The sequence below is a fragment of the Grammomys surdaster genome, unplaced genomic scaffold, assembly GCF_004785775.1.
Source record: "Grammomys surdaster isolate TR1022 unplaced genomic scaffold, NIH_TR_1.0 125157, whole genome shotgun sequence".
NCBI lineage: Eukaryota > Metazoa > Chordata > Mammalia > Rodentia > Muridae > Grammomys > Grammomys surdaster.
The window spans coordinates 6999-28914 of record NW_021620051.1 but is presented as its reverse complement, the minus strand read 5'-3'; the positions used below and the strand labels follow the sequence as shown (position 1 = coordinate 28914).

Here is a 21916-nt window from a genome sequence, read left to right as displayed (position 1 = left end):
TGATCAAGAAAGTTCAAATACCACTCTGACTGCTTCAAATTTGGAACTGTGTAGGCAGTTCTCCCTCATGACAGGGGTTTGAAATGTCCTAGGTTCTTGTGGGCCTCTCAGTGTGGACGCTGGCTTCTGGAGGATTAGAATCTGTCACAGGCTCTGTGCCGGTGACAGGTGCCTAGGGATCCTTTCATCCCCAAAAGATCCCACTTAAGAAAAAACACACAACTTAGTCTCTTAATTAGGTTCATTTTAATAAAGAGTATAGGAGTTTACAACCCAAACAATTATCCATAAAAACTGTCAGATACATAAGATAAACCACACAGAGTGAACAACATAAATCCAACAGCCTGCAATGAGAGGTACTACAATGACTGCTAGGAATGACCTTCTGGTTTCCCCTCAAGATTGTTTGCATGTTAAGGATTCCTGAGGCCTGCTGACCTCAACACTCCTTCCAGGCTGCTTAGAGCTCCTCACTGTATCAACTCCAAATACTGCCAGCAGAGGGCGCTCATCTTCCCTCCTTGAAACACGCATGGTCGTTGGCCTCTGTTATTTGGTTTCTTTTCCCTAAAAATGACATCAAATGTTCCATTCAAAATAACGTCTTGAAGGCTCTGTGGTACAGGTCACCACTGTCCTTCCAGTGCCACCACAAGAAGGTGCTTACTTGGGAAGGAGTCTGAAGCAACGGCTGGTCAATTCCCTCACCACAGATGCAAACAATTCCATTTCTAACTTGGGAGGTTTTTGGCAAAGGGAACCGAGCTGCTTGTGCCAGCTGCCTGTGGTCCCTTCTTAGCCCTCTTCAGATGACTAACTGGAAGGGCTGGAGTTAACACCATGAAGGAAGCAGGAGGATGCATGTCTGCGCTGAGAAACTCTTCACAAAAATCTTTGGTAGACTTGCAGAACAAAGCAGGCTCACCGTTTCTGAAGTAGAGGATTTTACTGTCTCAAAGTGAAGGTGCTGGCGACTGAGCAAGGGTCCTCACCTCACACAGTCTGAGCAGGCGGTGTCAGCCAACCCTAACCTGTCCTTGACTGGTATTTAAAAATCCATTCTGAAATTCCTTGACAAAAGGAATCTGATCCCTCTGGCGTGTGTGTGTGTGTATGTATGTGTGTATACACATGTGTATACACATATACACACATGCATATATATATATATTTCTACCATAAGGCAGTACAGGCCATGTTCACTGTTCACTATCAAGTCAGAACTATGGCGCACTTGCTGAAGCCAGAGGCTGCTGAAATATACCTGACAAAACTTACAGAGACTGGCCTAAACCACATGTAGTTAATATTTAGCGTGTGTTTGTGTTTTGAGACAAGGTCTTGTTATGTAGTCCAGGCAGGCCTTGAATTCAGAGCGAGCCTCCGTTACAGGCATGTATCCCCGTGGCCAGCACTCGGCTCGTGTTGCTATTCTAAGGCCCTCTCACATATGTGCTCATTCTAGAGCCATGTAGGACCGGGGGAGGAGCTCCTCCCCATGTCCTAGGAAGGCTGGGTCCTGCCAACCCTCTCTGTCCTTTATTCCACTTCACTGTTAGATTGTCAAGGCTGGCCTGAGTCCTAAACAGACCTTTTACAGCAGTAGCAAGGAAAACAGCCATGAGTGAGTATGACTGTTGAGCACCCACTGCTTGGTGAGACCAGGAGAATGCTGGGGGAACAATTAAGGGAGAGCAGCAACGGGGAAAGGGAGCATGGAGATCTCCAGGGGACAGAGCAGGAAGCCACCTACAACTGGACACTACTTTTTAATTTTAAACATTTTGAAACCTTTTCTTTTTTTTTTTTGTTTTTTGGTTTTTCGAGACAAGGTTTCTCTGTATAGCCCTGGCTGTCCTGGAACTCACTTTGTAGACCAGGCTGGCCTCGAACTCAGAAATCCGCCTGCCTCTGCCTCCCAAGTGCTGGTATTAAAGGCGTGCGCCACCCACGCCCGGCCTTGAAACCTTTTCTTTAATGAAGTTTTTTACTAAGTTTTCAAGTGTGCTGGTGGTTAAAACAAATATTGACAAAGGCTATGGTTCAAAACTAAAAACTCAAAATGACATGATTCTACTTATAATCCCAGTGTCTGCTCTTTTAGGCAAGCACTGGCGGGCTGGGAAGCAGGGTGGCCATGAGAAGGCAAGGTGTTCCTGCCTTTACCACTGTTCTTCTGCAAACTACCGTCCATCAAAACAACTTGGATGCTGATAGAAATGCTGGGACCAGCAGCCATTCTGGAGTTGACTGGGATGTGATCTAAAGTTTGAATGTCAAAGACACCACAGAGGGCCACATCTCTACTTTTGAGGGACCCAAATGGACTCCACTGGAAGTTGCCCATGTACTGCTAGTGAGGGCACTGCATCTCCTGGTCCCTGGTTTTCCATTTTAAGTTTCCTGTTTGAAGTAATGCGTATATATCATACAATTTGATACATGTTTTGACTATTCTCATTTACAGAATAAAAATACAGAATTTCTTATCATCAGATCACTCTAATACTTCACGTACTAGTGAAGACTAGCTCAAAACACTGACAAGCACAGACGCCAACACATAAATATACAACAGGCTGCTAAAGCAGCACTTTCTTGACCATTTAGAAGAACTCAGTTGCAAAACAAACAAAAAACAAAAAAAAAAAACAGAGACATACCATGGGTTAGTGAGTAGAAGATTGTTTTACACACACACACACACACACACACACACTGGGGCATCTGCCAGTACATAGGTCTTCAACTCCACAAGTCAGCCAGGACAAAACAGGCTGTATGAACTGAAATCTGCTTTCAGCACCAACTTCTGTTCACTTTCTCTGGTGAGACTGCTCACCATCACACGGCAGAAGCATCTTGTGCTGTCTCCCGGGACTGGAGTTAAAGAAACCCAGTGGTCGCACGTGCTAGGTAAGCACTCTACCACCTAACTATAAACCAAGCCGCTTTAAAGTTTGATAGTAAGATCTTGCTAAGCTGCCTTTTGCCTCCACATGCCACAGAAGTTCATTCATTATTTCATTTGTTTAGACTCTAACCATGGATTTGGTGCTAAAGAGCTGTCCTGTAATCTAAGAAATCGGTCACACGTACGCTAACTCTGTTACAGTGTTCATTAGTCAGTTAATAGGGCTAAACCTAGGGCCTCTACTGTGCCCGGCTCCATCTCTGAGCTATGCACCCAGCCTAGCACACCATTTAGAAGTTGATTAGTACATGACACAGAGTAAGGCATTGCCTAAGGATATTCTGGCTCATCTCTGTCTACTGAGTCAAAAGAGCAAAGTCTCTGGTGTTTCCTATGAAATATACAAAGTGACGAACACACAGCAGAAACTAAAACAAACAAAGTGCAGTGCTTTGTTGACAATGTTTTCCTCTTCCTTGTTAGTAAGTGTTACAGTATGGTCACTAGGAACTCACTACTGTTCACAGATTTTAAGCACTCTTAATTCCCTATAAAAAAACAAATATCTCTGGATTTCCACTCAGGATGGCATCCCACAAGGACACCTGATCTTTAAATTACACACTGATCCTGTAATCCAGATTCTTTCCAGCACCTCCTTCAGAATTCATCTGTTGGTTATCATGTGTCAGATTTCCTTCACAAATCACTAAGTAAGGAAAAAACAGTCCACATGTGGTCACATTTATCCTCTATTCAAAGATAGTAGATAGACTTTCCACTCAGATCTCCAGCAAGAATAAAAAGAGGCCCTAAGTCCACACTTCACAAATGATTAAACTATATAAGATAAAGAATCCATGATTTTATTCTAATTTGGACCTTGTGAATTGAAATGACTGATTAGACAGAACAATCCAGTAATCAAAGGAAGAAGTCTGTAGCCTGTTACCGAGGTGATGTTGACCTTCCATTCTCAAGTTTCTCATCAAGAGATGGGTCCATCTGTGTTGCCAAGGCTGGCCATGAGATTCTGGGCTCAAGCTGTTCTTCTGGCCCAGCCTCCTAAGCAGCTGGGACAATAGCTATGTGCTGCTACCTAGGAGGAGCTGCGGCATCACACAAGGGCTCTCTGAACAGCGCCATTGCTTCTGCACATGCCTTGGAGGATTTCATCTGACGACAAGCGTGGGAAGTTTGGTTGCAAAGTTCCATGTGCATTAGTCAAACTACTTATTTAATAGAAAGACAATTTTATATCCACTATTATACAGGAAATTCAAAAATAATAACTGTGAGAAAGCAAATTCCTAAAGATAACATTTAGCCTTTACTGAAGTGAAAGGCAGGTTTCTGGTGGATGGAATCCTCAGATGGCGCTGCTCTGGCCCTGACACACTGTCTGTTATTTAAACAGATGGAGAATGCTGAGAAGAAAAGTAGTGAAAAAATGTCCTCTCTAAAGACAGGGTTTCATTCACTGGTTGGCCTGGAACTTGTTATATAGACAGGCTGGCCTCAAACTCAGAGATTCACCTGTCCTTGCCTCACAAGTTCTGGGGTTAAAGGTGCCTGGCACCATAAAAAGTAGCCATTCTTATGTCACGTCAAGATGTCTAGATTTTACTGTATTATTTTTGTGTGCTGATGATAGACCTCAGGGCACTGTGCATGCTAAGCATGCATTTCTTCTGCTGAGTTGTGCACCCAACCCCCTACTTTCAAATTTAAAGGCTATCACAACTAATTGATTCCAAGTGCGGCCTGGCATCCAGGCTGCAGTCCTGGATGGATTTTCAGGAATTCTTCTTTTCTCTTTTGGGACAGTGTGCCATGCAGTCTAGGCTGCCCTGGAACTCCTTCTTCCTGCACCACCTGAGTGCCCTGCTTGCAGTGGCATGCTACCGTGCCTACCTTCTAGCAATTTTTACATCCCTCATCTAGTTTGGTACACAGCTCTCCACACTTCCCAGGCAGGCGGAGGAAGTGTCTATGAGAAGCAGTGAGTGTGCACCTGGGCTTGGTGCCGACTCTTTCCTCAGTGGAACGCCCCCATGGAGTCAGGGCTTATTTTAAGGCAGTAAAAATGAAGGGCATGAAAAACACTAGGAATGAGTCAGAGCCGTCCAGACATAAAAACGTACTTCTGAACACGAGGCCAGTCACCTGTGTGCTCTACTTTAACACCTGAAAGGAACAGATCATGTAAAGATTTGCAAGGACAACTGACCAGCTCTTTTCCAGTCTCAGTTTACTTGTAGGTCTCAGGTCTGTACCCACTTACGAGGCAGTAGAGGTGTATGGGAAGGGTTTGGGGAAAAAACAGGCAGACTTAGCTTGTGGCTTGGACTCCTGATTAATGAATTTCACAACAGTGGTACCCAGGCAGAATTCCCAGTGGCTGGACCTCTGAAGAGTCTCTTCCCCTGTTGCCAGGAAAACACAGGACCGATGACTGTTTTGGCTGAGAGGAAAGGGTGTTGAGATATGGTGACCTGGAATTCAGTATTAAGCCCATGATGGTCTCTAACTTGTGGCAATCCTCCTGCCTCAGCTTCCCAAGTGCTAGGATTACAGTCATGAGGTACCTACCATGTCCAGTTTTAGGAAATTGATTTTTCAAAACCAGGTAAATGGAATTTAAAAAATTCACTCTGACACTTCAGTTCCAGCAGGATTGCCCCAAATTGTCCGACAACTTCAATTCTACCATGAGAAGAAAAATCTAAATAAAGCCAAGGTTCAAGTCAGGTCAACAGGCAACTTCGAGAAAGCGAGTGATTTGATAACGGAGGTAGGCATGGTGGTCTCACTCAGAGGACAAAGGGTTCTTATACACATGAGCAAGCAAGCATCCACACTAGTCTGAAGAGTGGACTGTGGGAGGCAGAGCGCTTCTCACATCTCTCTACTCCTTTACACGACAGGGAACCTGACCTACAGCATGCACTCAGGGCCAGCGTGGCTCCCTCAGACTCAGTGACAGACCCCAGAGTACTTCTGAGCTGCTGGCTCCATAGGAATGAATGATGAGTAGCCGGAAGAGTAACTCCTCCAGATGTGCAGTAGGCTTGTATTGCTCTTCTATCTAGAAATCTCTCTGTTCCAAGAGTATTGTTGAGTCCTGGAGGGATCAATCTTAATTCCTCAATGCAAGTGACTCCAACAGAAGCTGTAGGAATTCAAAGTCATGGTATAATGTAGCCTCCATTAACTGGGGGTAAACTATTCCTGGATTTAAAAGGTTTCCGGGCAAAAAAAATCAGAATTCTGAGTGCGTTGGAAGGCCTCTACGAAGGTGACACAAATGCCACAAGCCTGGGAACGAAGAACAAAAGCTGCAAGTGTGACGTAAGGAGCTTCTGCTGGGTCACACAGCAACTTGGCTAGTTGCCTTGAAGTGATTCTGCTCTGAGGCAGGGGAACTGCAAGGTCACAGTGGATGGGATTTGCTCCCTGAAAGGCCAGCCAGGAGTGGTGTGATGGGTGCTGGTGGGGTGGGTGGAGGCAGGCCTCAGGCTAGTCTCTGCTCCTAGGGTTTCTGCTTGCCTGCTTTTGAAGGAAAGGGTGCTAAAGCAAAAGGATCAGCGGTGGCCAGCTCTGTAGTCCTGGAGGACAGGGATGTGACAGACACAGAGCCAGCTAGCAGCTGCTTATTGCTTTGTGAAACTATCTTGTAGGCAGCGATGGGCTGGGCTTCTGGGCTTGGCTCATCTTCTGGGCTATAGTGTCTAGAATATTTGGATAAGGCCTGGGGGCGGAATGGCTTGCCAGCCGCTGGCCCTGAAAAGGCTTCTTTCTGGGGCTGCAGTCCTCTATTTCTGTCATTAGAATGGCTCCCAGAGTTCAGGGGAGAGCCCCTGGGAGAGTTGCTGTCAAAATGGTCTGCCACCTGGACAGAGTGGGAGGGGAGACCAGCCTGTGGTGCAAAGCCAGTCACAGGATACTGCGCATGTGCAGAGGTGTACAGGGCTCTATCTCGGCCTCCAAGTAGGGGCCCTTCGCTGGACTGACTGAGGTTGGCCTGTATCGGCAAATCCTGCGAGGAGCCCTGCACAGCCAGGAACTCATCCATGCTCCTCTTCTTGGTAAAAGGAGCTCTGGAGAACACATCCACTTCCTCCGTCTGGGAAGGAGCTACACTGCCCTTGGAAACAAAAGGGGCTTTGGAGAAAATGTCCATATCATCTGCTGGAACCAGAGAGCTCCTGAAGGGGGCTGTAGCAAAGACATCAGGCTCCCCGAGATCATCTGAGGCTTGCTGGTTGATTGGCACGAACTGGCTATTTTTCCCGCCTTGTCCTCTTTCTTCTGGCTCAGTGGACACCCCAGATTCAGAGAACAGGGTGGCTTCTCCCAGCTTTTCCTGGAGAGGCCTGCAGCTCTCATCCTCCTCCTCAGACTCCAGAAGGAGAGGCCGAGACCCACTGCAGTCCAGCATGTCCCCCTCCAGGTCAGTGCCCTCCTCCTCACTGCTATGGAAGGAGCTGTTGCTGGAAGGACCCTCGCGGGCCAGAGAATCAGACTCTAAGGTGTTCTGAGTCTTTGTGCCAGGAGCTCTGCTGGGATCTGGATAAAGGGGGAGGCCTTTGGTGCCCATGGATTCTTTAAAGTGCTCTACAGTAATTACAGGACAAGGACTGGGCTCTCTCTGGAGACCTAGAAAAGCATAAAATTTAGAATTAATTTGGATGCTGGTTCAGAGCTTTTTGGAAAATTTAATATTCAACTGAGCAGACACATTGTGGAACCAAAGGATGGATGTTGACAATGGAAAAACAGAAAAAAATAAAAAAGTCAAGCAAGGTAAATGCACACAGACTGAAGAGCAAGCACCACCTCACACTTTGGAACATGAGAGACACAATGGGCAGGAAAGGTGAGTATGTGAGGCACACCGACACTCAGGGCAACGAGGCAACACTCCTACTGCAGGCCAGGCATGGGTGCCTGCTCTACCTGGCTCAGAGGCAAATGAAAGCAGCCCAGTCATTCTTCTACACACACACCAGACAGACTTGGGCTATGGTGACTTGGGCTCCTGGGCAGGAGCTTAACTGGCATCTGACATGTGTTCCACGTGCAGAGGGACAGACTCCCTGACAAGCAGAGTTCGGCTGTCAGTAAGTGCACGCTTACTTGATGACATACTGCAAATGGTACTCTCAGAGCAAGTGATGCCGATGCAAATACTGAGGATACTTTCTGAGTCACACTAGATGACATCAACTTTGGCTGGAGTTGCCCTACAATTTTGTTTTTAGTGTCCCAGGTTAGCAAAGTTCTCTTTAATGAGCCCACCATTGAATTCTTTAAGCAGAACTACTAGCAAACTCCAGATACTAGCGCAAGTACTTATGTAGGTAGAGGTGCCTCTGGGTATACTGGCTTTTAAAATCAAATAGACAATTATCAGAATGCAACAGAGCTTACCTTCCAAGAAATATTAGCAGGTTAGGAGTATGTCATTGGGCACATGTTAGCAAGAGGGTAGGAAAAAGGCATATGTAACTAAGCAAGAAGAATCCAGAGGGTAGTTGGGGTGGGGGTGGGAACAAAATATATTTCTTTATGGGCTCAAAAAAGAAATACCACCAGAATGGCCCAACCCACGAGGATATTAGCTATTGGCTATTCCCTCCCCATCTGGGCCCTCTCCCCCCACCCACCTCTACCCCCAGTGAATACCTAGCCAGACAGGAATTTCTGCTATACATTGCTGGCTACTAACATTCTTGCTTGAACTAAGCACACAGAGCACAGAGGAAGGGGCTACAAAGCTGAGTTTATAGGGAAACTGGTTACTTATTGAGGATTTACACTGTCGAGAACACAGGGTGGGTGGGGTGGGTGGGTGGCACTGAACAGTTTATTAAAAGACACTATACAAAAGTACTGGTTTTTTAAATCCTGTAACTTTGCAAAAGCAGTGCTTCATTTTAATCAGTTGGCAATAAATAAATTTCAGGTTCCCTCTCCCATTTTTATTTCAAAATTCAAATTTTAAGCTGAATTCTATATGGTACAGTGTGGCTTTCTGAGTAACATCTGAAAGTTGTGGTTTTGAAGAGAAGGAACTTTTCCTTGTGTTGTAACTCTGCTGAGTGCAGTGAAGTGTTGATACAGAAACCAGTAGGAAATAAAGACTTCCTATTCCCTCACAGTGTATATGGACACAATTCTAATTTATCAGGCAAGAGAAATGAGGTTAGATTCATCTCAGAGATACCCAAGTGACAAATTCTGAGGGAACTAAATGATGGCGGGGGGGGGGGTAGGTAGAACTACTAACTTTCAAAATAAAGCTCACCAAGAAATGTTAAGAGGCTCCCAAGAGTCCATAGGCCTCCCTCTTACACATTAGCCTCAGGTGCACTTCCTCTCCTTTCCAAAACTACCTGAATGCTGGTGCTTCTAAGCTGGCTATACAGCAGAGCACAGTATCCTTTAGCATAGAGAGACAGAAGGGCAGGTCAAGCTAATGACTGGCCGACCCTGGTATTGTATGGACAGATCATCAAATGACAGTTTTCACTGCAGTCAGTGACTTGAGGGAACTGAAACTGGATTCATTCAAACCAAGTTACATACAGACTGCAAAAGGCAGCTATCCACCTGGAGACCCAGGGCCTGATGCTGTCAATGCAATTCAGAGGCCTATGCAGCAGCGAGGGAAAACTCCCTCATCCATAATGGGACATGCCCAGCCCATGCAAACTCTCTGTCAAGTAGCAACAAGGCTTTGAGTCAAGAACACAGGAGAAAACCCACCAACTCAGGGCATCTTCTTTTGTCTTTTGAAGTGAATAGGAAGATATTTTATGTTTAAAATACCAACAGCTTTAAAAAGTTCAAAATCAACTGGGTGTATAGTGATTCATTCCTTTAATTCAGCACTTGGAACATCAAGGCAGATTGGTATCTATGAGTTCAAGGCTAGCCTGATTGACACAGCGAGTTTCAGGCTGTATAGTGAGAACTTGGCTATAAATAAATAAATAAATAGATAAATAGATAAATTTGTGAAGTCATAAAATGCCATAGCATCAAGTATGAAGGGGAAAGCCTCTCATTATTCAAAAGAAGTTTCACAGCAATTTCCTCGATCTCACTGATTGGAAAACATGTCTCTAATGGGGCTTCTTGAAAAGTCTGTCTCTCAATCTTTCTTGTAGGTGCAGTGTGACTGAGGCAGAGTAACTAGGCCTAGCATTTTGGAGGCCAAAGAAATACTATATGGGGAACCCAGATGTCTATGACTCCAGAGAATTCTGGTGGTGGTAACATGGCAAACAACAGAGTTGAGGGGAGAGGCATATAGAATCCTACCGACAGGTAAAGATTTTACTGTTCACCTTTTTGGTGAATGTGTTCTTGTAGGTATTTTTAGGGGTGAATACCCTTTGCAGTGGGAACCACCTTGAGTCAATGGCAGACTACCTCTGAAGGAGCCTGACTTCTAGGGGGAAGGATTCACCCAACTTCCCCTCTGCTAGATCAAGTTCTTTTGGTTAAAAATGACAGACAGCAGATACCTTGTAACCAAAGAACAAAAACAACACTCAACAAAAATTCTCACCTGTCATCCTAGCCCAGGACCAGGCCTCAAGGGGTGCAAGACTTTTGTTCACCATGAGGTATTTTCTCGTAACTCCCTCAAGCTGGATCCTTTTTCCTTTTGTTTTCAAAACTTCTAGAAATAACCCCACCTAGTTCTGTATGGTTTTGAGGCCATAAGTTATACAGGTTTCAGCACAAGCTCACACATCTTCACCATTCCCTGCACTGTCTTGGAGACCAGTGTGGCAATCCTGGGCATGACTGACCCCAGGAATGCTATCTGATTGACAGTGAAGTCATTAGAGTCCTCCCTAAAGAAGCAAATCTAAGATTTAAAAAAATGTATTACTGTGTGCATGCACAAGCATGTGCCAACAGTGTTCAAGCAGTGGTCACAGGATGGTTCCCTACCTCCACCCCATGGGCTCTAACTCGGGTCATCAGCTTGGCACAGGTGCTTTTACCCAATGGGTTATCTGACTGGCCCCAAACCTGGGATTTAAATCTCAGGCTGGCTACTCTGTAGTGTGTGTTAGAGCTTTACTTGTCTCTACACTCGAACTGAAACAATGGTGACAGGGAACTGTCAGGGAACGTCAACAACAAAGCCCTGTCAAAGTCTGAAGTGATGGCTTGGGTATCAAGATTTAGAAGCAAAATGCCCCAACAAGATGTGTGGCCTCAGCTGAGCAGCCTGAGATTCCTCCAACCTTTGGTGTTCACGGTAACCCCAGCACTTGGTATCCCTTATGGTAGGCAATTGTGAAAAAGCCCACGGCCGGACGCCAGGAACAATTAAAGAGAGCTATTTCTCCCTGGGCGTAAATACATTCTTGCTATCCTGGCATTTTACTTGATTGGCCAGAGTGTATTAAAGACTAAATTAGAGGACAGCGGCTGCTAATTGGTGCCATTTTGTTACCTAAGTATGATCCTGGCTGACGTGTTGGTAGGCCTCTCATTCTTGACCGTGATGGGCTTCATTCCCCAGGGTGGTCATAACTCACTAAACCTCAGGACATCTTGCACAGCTGCTCACACTGGTATTTGCAGCCACTAAACAATGTGCTCAAGTCTTTTCATAGGAATAGGACAGCTACCTTAAGCTATTTACACATCTAAACATCATGCACTTGTTTGAACAGATAAAAGCTTTATTCCTCTGTATGTTTACATAAGAAATTTGTTTACAGACTTATTTTATACAATACTTGCGAAGCAGTATTCGTTTTTCACATTTTACTGCACAAGATAGCTTCATTACATCACTTTGCTTAGCTTCCCTGGGGAAGACAAGTTAAAGACCTAAGGTAAGAATCCATCCATGTGATAAAGGCATGTACAACAGGGCAGAGGAGAGTACCCACAGATAGTGAATTCGGGACACTGAATCAAAGCGAGAAGCAACGAAGGACTTCCCTCCTATCAACCTTTGGGAACTCTGCATAAGTTAGCATTACCCAGGCAGCCAAAAGGCCTCAATCTTCCTTCTTAGAGAAAGGAAACCCAGGGGAAACTACATAGGAGATCTTGTTAAAGACTTTGAAATGGAAGGCAACTGGGACTCATTCAGTTCACAAAAGCCAAGTACATCCATCTTGGGGAACATTATCATCACGGAAAGGAAAGGTCTAATTTTGCACTGGTAAATGAGTCTCTAGAGAGGGCTATGAATCAGCTTGCAGTATCTGAAGTGTCTCACTCAACAACCTCACTGTAATCTTTATGTCAGCAGCCTCTCATCTGCTGAAGGGTTCTGAGCCATGCTGTCATTCCCTAGACTCCATGTCAGTGGCAACAGACTGTGTGGGTCACCTTACAGAGCAGGAAGGTAAAGACTGTTAGATGCCAGAGAAGCCTTGTCACAGGGATTTTGGCTTGGCCAAAGGTGTCTACAGCATTCCTTTGTTCAGCTGAGCATGGACTCCCAGGCCCATCTAAGGACTCCTCATTCCCACAGCACTGCTGAAGGCAGAACTAATCACCTGGGGGAAGGCTATGTTGGTCTGAATCAAAACAAACACTCATCGGGAGGAGCGTAGAAAATGAGAATTGCAAACCACAAAAATATCAAATCTTCAGTGATCAGTAATCCAAGTTCTAGAATTCTGATCTGATCAGGAAGAGCCAAGTCCAACATAAAATGTGAATAAATGACAACCTCTTTCAGGGGTTATCTTTAAATACTCTAAAGACCAGAGGAGTGCAAACTATCCCTTACTTAGAGTGATGGTGAGATCCCTCTTGGCTCTAGAAATTGCCTATGGCTTTCAGTGTCTTCAGTGGTAATTGCTCTTCATCTCACCCAGTGGTTTTGCTTTTTGGAATAGCTCAATATTATTCAAAGGCAGAGGTGTGGGGAAAACAGATAAGAATATGCTGTGAGCGAGGCTACTGGGAAAATGCAGCCATGTCCTTGCTACCTTATCTGGTCATGTTACGTCTAAGAACAAGAGTTTAAATAACTCAGATGCCACTGGCCTGCCTAGGGTCACCATTCCCTTCCCAAGCAAAGTCAGATGCTTCTGGAGGGAACATTCAACCACATGAAACATTTTTGATATGTCTACTTCAGAAATCAGTGTAATAATTATACTACTACTTAGAGGTGACCATTTAAAAATATCTCCTCTGAGAACCGTATTTTTAGAAACTTTGGGAATTAAGTTTGGTTTTCTAGGGGAAAATACCAATTTGTGATACTTTCTGGCACAATAATTACTTCCACTTGTCAGAGAGAAGATCAAATAAAAAAATGTGCACATTGTATTTGCCCATATTTTAACAACAAATCCCTGATTATACAGATTAAAATAATAGAAATCTCTGAATTCTGTTTTACTGCAATAGGTAAGGTTGTGTGTACTTAATATTACAGAAAGAAAATCTACTCCAAGCTTTTGATGATGTGGGCTTTTATTAGGTAACTAGCAAGTAGCAATAAGGTTAGTAACTGCTCATTCTAATTCTGTGAGTAAATGCTGAAGAAAGCTGTAGGAATGGCAAGCGCATAGAAGCTACCTGAAGGACATCTGGATTGTATGATCCTTCATAGTCCTTCTAAACACAGCAGCACAATGATACTATGCTTCTGCTGTCTCACAGAGCACCTATCCAGATTAATTCTGTGTAAACAGCCAACAGCAGCTCTGAGGACTAAAATGTTCAAGGTCATAAGCCAGGGTCTAGATGAGGTCCCAGAAGCCTGAGCTGCCCTGGCCCCCTCTCTCACCATCCTGCCTTCACCAGCAGCTCAGTGCACACCAGTGAGACAAACTAAATGGGCTAGTGAGTAGGCATGCAGCACCTCTTACAGCTTACAGTTCAGTCTTGTCCCATGCATCTCCAGTTAGCACACACCATGCTCTTCTCAGGTCACTCCCTCAGCTTAGGCCGATACTGATCTAAGGAAGTTTGCGCTGACCAAGTCACTAGAATGTATTCCTCAACAGAACAGCTCTGCCAGGCAAAGGCTTATTCCTGAAGAACCAGCCCAGGTCTCTAGCTGTCACACCCAGGCTTTAACCATCTTCCTTGGTGATAGTCTGTGAATTTTCATTAGTGTCTCTATTAAGCCTTATTGAGCCAAATGACTATACAATATATCTCAATATAATTACGCTTGACACACGGAAGAATGGTTTAGAGACACTTAACCTAATTTCTAGACTGCACTCTTCATAGCTGCAATTAAACTTGGAAAGTAGACATTTCATTATATTGCTAATGTTTATATGAGAAAAAAAACAAATATGAAAACACAGACCTAAAACATTATCCTTATTTAAAAATAAACATTTCCTTCATTAGTTTATACATTCTTTCTATGTCCAGGAAAAAGGACACAACCATTTCCTGTCCACCAAGGGGTTAACCAAGTCCTGCTTCCCTCAGCCCACATGTGGAGAGCTCTTCGTGACATCTCCATCCTTGCTGTACACCACGTCTCGCTCACTTGTGGAAAGCATCTCTTCTATCAGAGGCCTTTCCTCAGCTCATCTAGGTTCAGCTGACACAGGAAGTATTTAAAGTCAGAAGGAAGACTGAGTGTCCACTCTTCCTGCTGTCACATTGCTGGAGACAACGGTGGCCCTCCAGAGGGCAGTGTTTGCAGGCTTGCGCTGCTGCTGGTTCCCCACCACGTAAAGTGCAATATGAGCAAGAAAAAAACAGCATTGTAGTGGAGAGCAAGCCGTGGGATCTGGGGTTTTATGTGTACAGATCTGATGGACTCCCTTCCAACCCCTGAGGACGGCACTGGAGGAAGGGAGTTCTCTGTGCCTGCTCCTCTCCTAAAGGGTGATTTTTACAAAAGTGCTCTCCACACACCTTGATGTAAGAATACAGAGGGTGACCAGGAGGCATGTTGTAGGGCAAGTGCAGGGCTTTTATTTAACTCTATCAATGACAGTCCAAGGTTAGTGAAGAACTACTCTTTGTTTGGTCTTTGAAATCTAGGAAGCCAAGGAAAACCAACCGCACATATTCCATCAGCGTCAGCCTTCAACTTAAACACCAGAGAGAAGGTAAGCAGCCAGCCAAACTGTGCCCAGAACACTGATGTGTTATTTCTGATGATCTGAAAATAAACAACATGCTCGGGTATACAGAGACAGAGGCCTGCTGAAAGCTTTGAGCAAGACATAAACTCTACTCAAGATAATTCTGTGTGTTACACTCTAGGTGCTATACGGTTATACATGGGAAAGCGATCAAACCCCTGTACAGACACTGATGTCAGACTTGAAATGCCAAGTGGAAACAGAACTATTCAGCATCTTCATTTATACACAATTTACAATATTTGATTCAAAATAAAAAATCACAAGAAAAATACATCTGTTTCTGCTACAATTCCTTCCCTTCCCCTCCACCCCCCATGAAAAGTCTTCTAGTAAAAGGTATCATGTTCCCACCACTGTCTTGTTTTGGTCTACTTCTGAGATCCCAGCGTGGGCCAGGTGCCATGGAAGGATGGCAATGCTTGGTATTTATATCACATACACATTTATTCAAGGATCTCAAACACTTGCAGTCACACCTCCAGATTTGAGAAACCACGATTCAGTGGGAGCCAGACAGCTAGACAAACGCCGAGAAGGTTGCATGGGGTGCAAGATCCCTTGGCTCAGTCTATTATCAAACAAGGTCAAAGTTGGCTGGCTAGAGCTGAGCCCAATTTCTCTTCACAAACACATCTTATTGGGTTTTGCCCTGTTTAAACTGCACACCCGTCTCCAGACTTCTGCCCGGGGGAAGACCAGCCATAGCTGCCATGTCCTCATGATACTGCATCGGGAGAAAAAGCAAGAATGGACACACATTCATCAGCATCTGGGAGACAGGCTATAGGACTGACATGGGGGCCATTCCTAGCAAGAATGAGACAAAAAGTGTCCATCACAGGCTCAGTGACAGCCAAGCTTCTGTGAGTGGATTCCAGCAGAGGTGAAGCTCAGGGCAGTTAGCGCTTGAGTTAAGATAATGCTATTGAAGATGGGGAATGAGAAAACACAGCAAACTAACGAGAGGAGCCGGCCAAGGAATGGATCTGGAGGGTCAGAGACTTTTCTTTCCTTATCATTTCTATAGGAGAAGGCAAGGGATAGGAGAAGGGAGCTTGAGGGCCCCTTATTTGCGGATTTAAAAAAAAATCTTTTTTTCTCATAACTCCGTAATGAAAATGTGTATTACGGCATGAAGGTTACAGAACTGAGTCTGCTCCTGGCTCACGGCTACAGGTCTATGAGCTGATCCACCAGCAGCAAAGACCTGGCTAGGTTGGGAAGACTGGACTCAGAGCTCCCACTGCTGTTCCTAGAGTGCCCACCTGGAAGCGGAAAGACAGGATTCAGTACAAAACAGGATTAGGTTAGATGTGCGAGCAAGCGAAGGAGAAAAAGGAAAACAAAGAAACCCAGAGAAGCAACATCTCATATTTAAAAAGTCTTACATGTTGATTTCTAAACATAACCACTGCGCCACCACCTCCCACCGACAGCTCATTCCATGCACACCACAGTAGAGGCAGCACACTGCAGAGATGCTGCTGGCTCCAAACCAACATTTTGCCCAAGAAGTTCTGGCTACCATGCTAGCCTCCTACCAATAGACAGCCATCTCTCCCACAAAGTAAAAATTAATTTACTTTGGGGAAAATTAGCTATTAGGATATTGCAATACGAACATGCTTTTCAAAATGAGTAAGTGGTGTGTTTTGGTGTTTTGTGCATGCTCACATGACTCAACCCAAAGAGAAAAGAGACGTTCCATAATGTCGACAGATACAGCCAGCACCAAAATGTCACCATTAGCTCTCTGGTCAGAATCTGTATCTATCACATATTTTCTAATTATGATAAAAATATTCAATACTTCTGACATAGACCTTCAGGCTTCTATCAATCAGAGAGACTTTCTTTTTGGCTTGACATTTCATAAAAACTAAGTTTTCTCTAAACAAATCCAAGTCAGTGAGGTTCAAGCTACAGAGATCAGCATCTCCACCTGCCTCCCATGCTGGTCCAGCCTACACTGACTGCCATCCTCCAGTATCTTTCACCAAATAGTGATGCTCCCATTCACCATGCAGGCTGGGGACACTGCTTTGATGAGAACTGATGTCGAGCTTTCTCTTTCCTCCAGCCTCGTTCTTACCTTGTGTGGTTTTGGTTATCAGTACAGGAATAGGGTCAAACTCATCTTCTGCCATCTTTTCGGAGCCCTCAGCGACACCAAAACCTGAGATGAGATTACTATCTTCTGCAGCTTAATACAGAATGCAAGTACACAAGCAGAAACAACAGAGGAAGACATTAGCAAATGAGAGAACAGGAAGGAAGCACCAAGCCTTCAACCATGAACAACCACTATTCTTAAAGGTGAAAGCACTTACTTTTGTGAATTGAAATAAAAGTAGGAAACTGGAAAATACAGGTATATAGAAGTAAAAACTATAATTTATAATGTTAAAATTTCATACATAATTAAGAATTCTCCATTGTGTAGAGATCAAACAGTTGTGAAGTATCTCTGCAATGCTGATATCTTTATTAAGTCAACAGAGGCCTGACTAACAATGCTTGAAACACTCAAAGCTGGGGAAGGAGAACCTGTAGAGTCTGGGGCATGGTTCAGTGGCAGTGTGTGCTTTAGCAAGTGCAAGGTCCCAAATTAGATAGATCCCAGGCTCCAAAACCAACAGTGGAAGAGAAGTAACCAGGGCAAGCAAAGGCCCAGAGTCCTTGTTTTGTGAAAAAAGACTTTTAAATAACTTCAAATGCTGGGTCACAAAAGCACACACATTGAGACCACCAGCACAAGTTTCTCAGGCTACCCCTTTCTCCATTTTTGGGTTTGTTTGTTGTTTTGGATTTGTTTTGCTTGTTGTTGTTGTTTGAGACACTCTTATTCTATAGGTCTAATTGCCTAGAATTTACAGAAATCAGCCTGTCCCTATCTCCTTGGTGCTTGCATTAAAGACAGGTGCCACCATGCCCAGCATGTTCTCCATTCTAATTAAAGCCAGCCCCCGGCAATGCTGCCTGAGCACTATGTGGCAGGCAATGCTTCTCTGTGGTTACACATTGCTACAACATGCCCCTGCCAGCCATCAGTGTCTATACAGGTAACTTCCTGTGCCAGCTGTAAAACGAAACCAGCTGTCATCACTGCGACCCATGAGCTTTGGTTTTAGTTATCTCTGTGGCTTACTTCTTGAGTTTCCTTTAGGAGGAGCTTAACTTGTTCATCTTCTAGTACCTCTCTGTCACAGAAATAAGCTTGCTGTGTGCAAGCAAGCTATCACCACAACAGACCTGAGAACCTAATCCAAGCTACTCGGTCTGCAAAATCTCAAACCAAATGAAGCCAAAACTAAGAAGTGAAAATGGTGGACCAGCGAGAGAAACCCAGTAATCAATTATGACTCAAAGGTAAAATAATACTAAAATATTCACAAGTTCAATTTTTGAGGAATGATTTTTTTGAAGAAAGTGTTTCTTTACACTCAAAAACTCTGAATCAGATTTTATAAAATGATTTCATTTTCTTTTTGCTTTTGTTTTGTTTTTCAAGACAGGGTTTCTAAGTGTAGAAACTGTCCTGGAACTAACTCTATAGACCAGGTTGGCCTCAAACTCACAGAGATTTGCCTGCTTCTGCCTCTGCTTCCTAACTGGAATAAAATGGCATGTGCCACCACTTCCTGTCTTTGACTTTACTTTAAGGCTAATCAGTTGGCCCACCCATCTAGGTGGTTGGTCCTTAAGGCATGTGCTCCCAAGGGTAACATGGAATATCTGTATCTCAGTTCTTGGTTGAAAGCGATCCCTGCACCTGTCTGCAGTTGCTAGGGCCTATTTACTACTCTGAGAAGAACTGTAACAGTGCCTAAGACTAAAAACCCATGTTTTGTACAGAAATGAACAGTTTGAACACTTTATTAACAAAGACTTTTGATAAGGGAAGTCCCCAGGAGCTGCTGAGCAATTCTGCTCAGAGATACATGTGGGTCCAAGAAGAAAGACTTTACCTTTATGAGTGGGAGCAGAGAGTGCTATGGGGGCAAACTCTTCCAGAAGGTCAGCAGTAGGGTTAGAAAGCAGAGAGCAGTCAAGCAGAGAGTCTTCCCCCGTGAGAGAGTCTGAGTCCAGTTACCAGCATTCCAGGCAATGATGGCATTAAACAGCACACAACAATATGGTGAGGTTATAGCTTGACTTTCAAATTATTGCATTTACAGGCCATATATACAAGCCAAGGTACAGAAAGAAAATCAAAAGAAACATTAAGCTTTCCGAACTTCTAGCCACAAAAACATGCATCCTAGATTACATTTGGCACTAACATTCAAATATAAGATTTTTAGCTCAGAAACTTCTGGTTACACAATAAACACACTGTAACTTAACTACCCAAGTCTCAGCAGATACTGTTTGGAGAAAGGTCTTTGTGGCTAGAGTCTCACTTAACTTTTCCACTCAGGAAGAAAGTTACGACCCACTGAAGTGCTAACCCTGGTTCCCATTCGAAATGTCTCTTGCTCTTTATTATTCTCTACACGTTTTCATCCTTTAACATACGGTATTCTTTCTGTAAAGAGTTGGGGGAAAATTGAGAGATAAAACATTTGAGTGTTTCCTGAGAGAAACATCCAAGTGAGGACCAAGAGAACTGTGCCTTTGCCACATGCATTAATTTACCATTCCCTAAGGCACACCAGCAGACAGTCTTACCAAGGTAAGGAGGACTCAGACAAGATTGAAAATTTAAAATTAGGGTAAAGGCAATACTGGACCAAGGATGATTTCAGTGTTGCCTACAAGCCAAAAGAAAATCACCTCTAGAGGATGAAGCTCTGATCTGGTGAAGAATTATCAACAGAAGGGGATGAGTTCCACAGGCCCAACGCCACTAGGATGACATACTGAGGCAGCCGTTTATCTGAGCAGACTTCTGCTAAGAAGGGAGAGGGATCCTGCTACCAGAGAAGACAGTCTTTTTTCCCCCCTTTCTGGTATCGGGGAATGACTAGATCCTAGGACTTTGTGCATGCTCTGCAAGCACTCTGTCACTGAGCTATATCCCGAGCTGGGAAAAGAATATTGAATAACAAAAACCTGTAATCAGGGCGAACCAAGGAATCATTCTTAAGAAAAACATAGCTCCAAAAGGTACTCAGTTCTTTAGCACAAGGATATACTCAACATCCAGAAGCCAGGACTGTAAGAATAATTCATAGCATTCACTGTAAAACCAACCAGAATGCAAATAAACTGAGGCTCATCTGTCACAGGTGGGAAGCCCTGCTCTGAGACTCCTGCACTGACCAGCTCTGCATCTACACGGACCCTGACTGACCTGTGCGGTTCGAGGTCACAGATTCCGTTTGAGATGGGAGGCGCTGGGCAACAGGTGGCTCCAGTCCAGGTATGAGACTCTCAACAGCAACATCAGCTTTTTCTTTTGTACCAGGGCATTAACAGTGGAAAGGAAGGGATAAGAGGAGGAAGAAGTCAGAGGCTGCTCAGGAAAACCTGTGAAGGCTTGATTCCACAAATCTCAGGCAAGCTGTAAAGTACAGCCTGTGCCCCTGTTTCTGCTGTGTCTGGGTTTTGATGGCTGAGCATGCATGTACAAGGTCAACCATCAGGAATTCATATTGATCATTGGCTCCTATAAATTAGTGTGGGATACAAGCAACTTTCAAGCAACAAAATCTTCCATGTCAGGAAAGACTGGCTTCAAGACAGGCAATAGTGACTCACACCTGTAATCCAATAACTCTGGAGGCTGAGGCAGGAGGACTGCCATGAGTTTGAGCCCAGCCTGGCTCAATGATCAAAAAAGCCTTCAATGATCAAAACAGCTTCATTCATCATTAGTTTCAGCAATTTCCCCTCCTTCCATGACCAGATCTGGAATAAACATCTTCCAAGCTAATACACAATCCTCAAATTTTCCTCACCCTACCCACGATGTAGCAGGGAAGGGGTCTGCACATTACAATGTCTCAGACATGGAGGCCTACGTTTCTGTGAGGTAATGACATTCCCAAGTGCTAGCACTAAAGTCTAACGACAGAATCCTCCAAGAATCCAGGAAGTTTATATGTTTTGCTTATGAAGCATAAAAAAATGTAACTGAGCAAGCAGACCAGGCCACTGCCTTGTTTTTCATGGGGCTGAACTGCCAGGCAGACTTCATGGTATGGGTGTTTATTAATGAATTGACCTTCTAAAGAAGAATCAGCTCAAGTCTATTACATTCAGTGAAGTTCCAAAGACCAGTTAGAAATCAATTGTTTCACAAAGGTTTTCTTTTCGCACATTTTTCCTTATTCATATGAAACTTACTGAAGAAATCACAGAACATCAGTAAAGACCAGAGTTACAGGTTGTGTGCATGGAGAGCAGAAAATGACACTTCATTTGGAGTAGCAGGAATGGAGTTAACAGTCTGGACTGCTGGATTCCCACTATGCACTTGGGCACTTCTGCCCTCCACCCCCAACCCCATAGCAGGCATGACTGAAGAAACAGCTATTTTACCAATCACAGTGTCAGAAGTGCTGCCAAAAGGATCTGTCATAGGCAAGAGGTCAGGGAGCAGAAGAGAAGTATCAGGAGATTTGAGTCCCTCGATTAGTTTTTCTAGGTTGGGAAAGAGGTAAAGAAAAGGCAAAATGCAATGAGATTATAAAGCAAGCAGATCATTTACAGCTTCCCATGAAAACAGTTTAGAGATCCTCACTTTAAAGATTCACCATAAAAACAAAGACCGTTAGTATCTTGTTAACAATATGCTTTTCCAGGGCCAGCAAGTTGGTTCAGTGGGTGGTGTTTGCCACTATGCATGAAAAATTGAGTTCAATTCCAGGGACCTCACCAGTGGAAGGAGAGAATAAATTCCTACAAGCAATCTTCTGACTTCCACATA

General features: G+C 44.2%; 1 protein-coding gene across 2 annotated transcripts; it reads right to left on the bottom strand.

The window, feature by feature from the left end:
• Window positions 1-226: 226 nt before the first annotated feature.
• Window positions 227-21626, bottom strand: LOC114637066 (uncharacterized protein FLJ45252 homolog). 2 transcript variants are annotated; one of them, XM_028785203.1, is made up of 5 exons: window positions 21529-21626; window positions 20339-20440; window positions 19011-19121; window positions 17135-17245; window positions 11614-16307 (listed from the first exon to the last, which is right to left on the bottom strand). In XM_028785203.1, the coding sequence occupies exons 1-5, from the start codon at window positions 21566-21568 to the stop codon at window positions 16213-16215; spliced, it is 459 nt and encodes a 152-aa protein (XP_028641036.1). In that variant the 5' UTR covers window positions 21569-21626; the 3' UTR covers window positions 11614-16212. The 2 variants fall into 2 exon arrangements, with proteins under 2 accessions (XP_028641035.1, XP_028641036.1); XM_028785202.1 differs by lacking the exons at window positions 11614-16307; window positions 19011-19121; window positions 20339-20440; window positions 21529-21626 and adding exons at window positions 227-1794; window positions 1971-7576 and having other exon boundaries at window positions 17135-17278.
• Window positions 21627-21916: the final 290 nt, after the last annotated feature.

Excerpts from the sequence above, each read along its gene's own strand:
- LOC114637066 (XM_028785202.1), bottom strand. The coding sequence starts at position 17,189 with ATGGCAGAAGATGAGTTTGACCCTATTCCTGTACTGATAACCAAAACC. Across the intron at positions 7,577-17,134 it reads GATAACCAAAACCACACAAG|GTCTCCAGAGAGAGCCCAGT; the intron begins GTAAGAACGAGG and ends ATGCTTTTCTAG.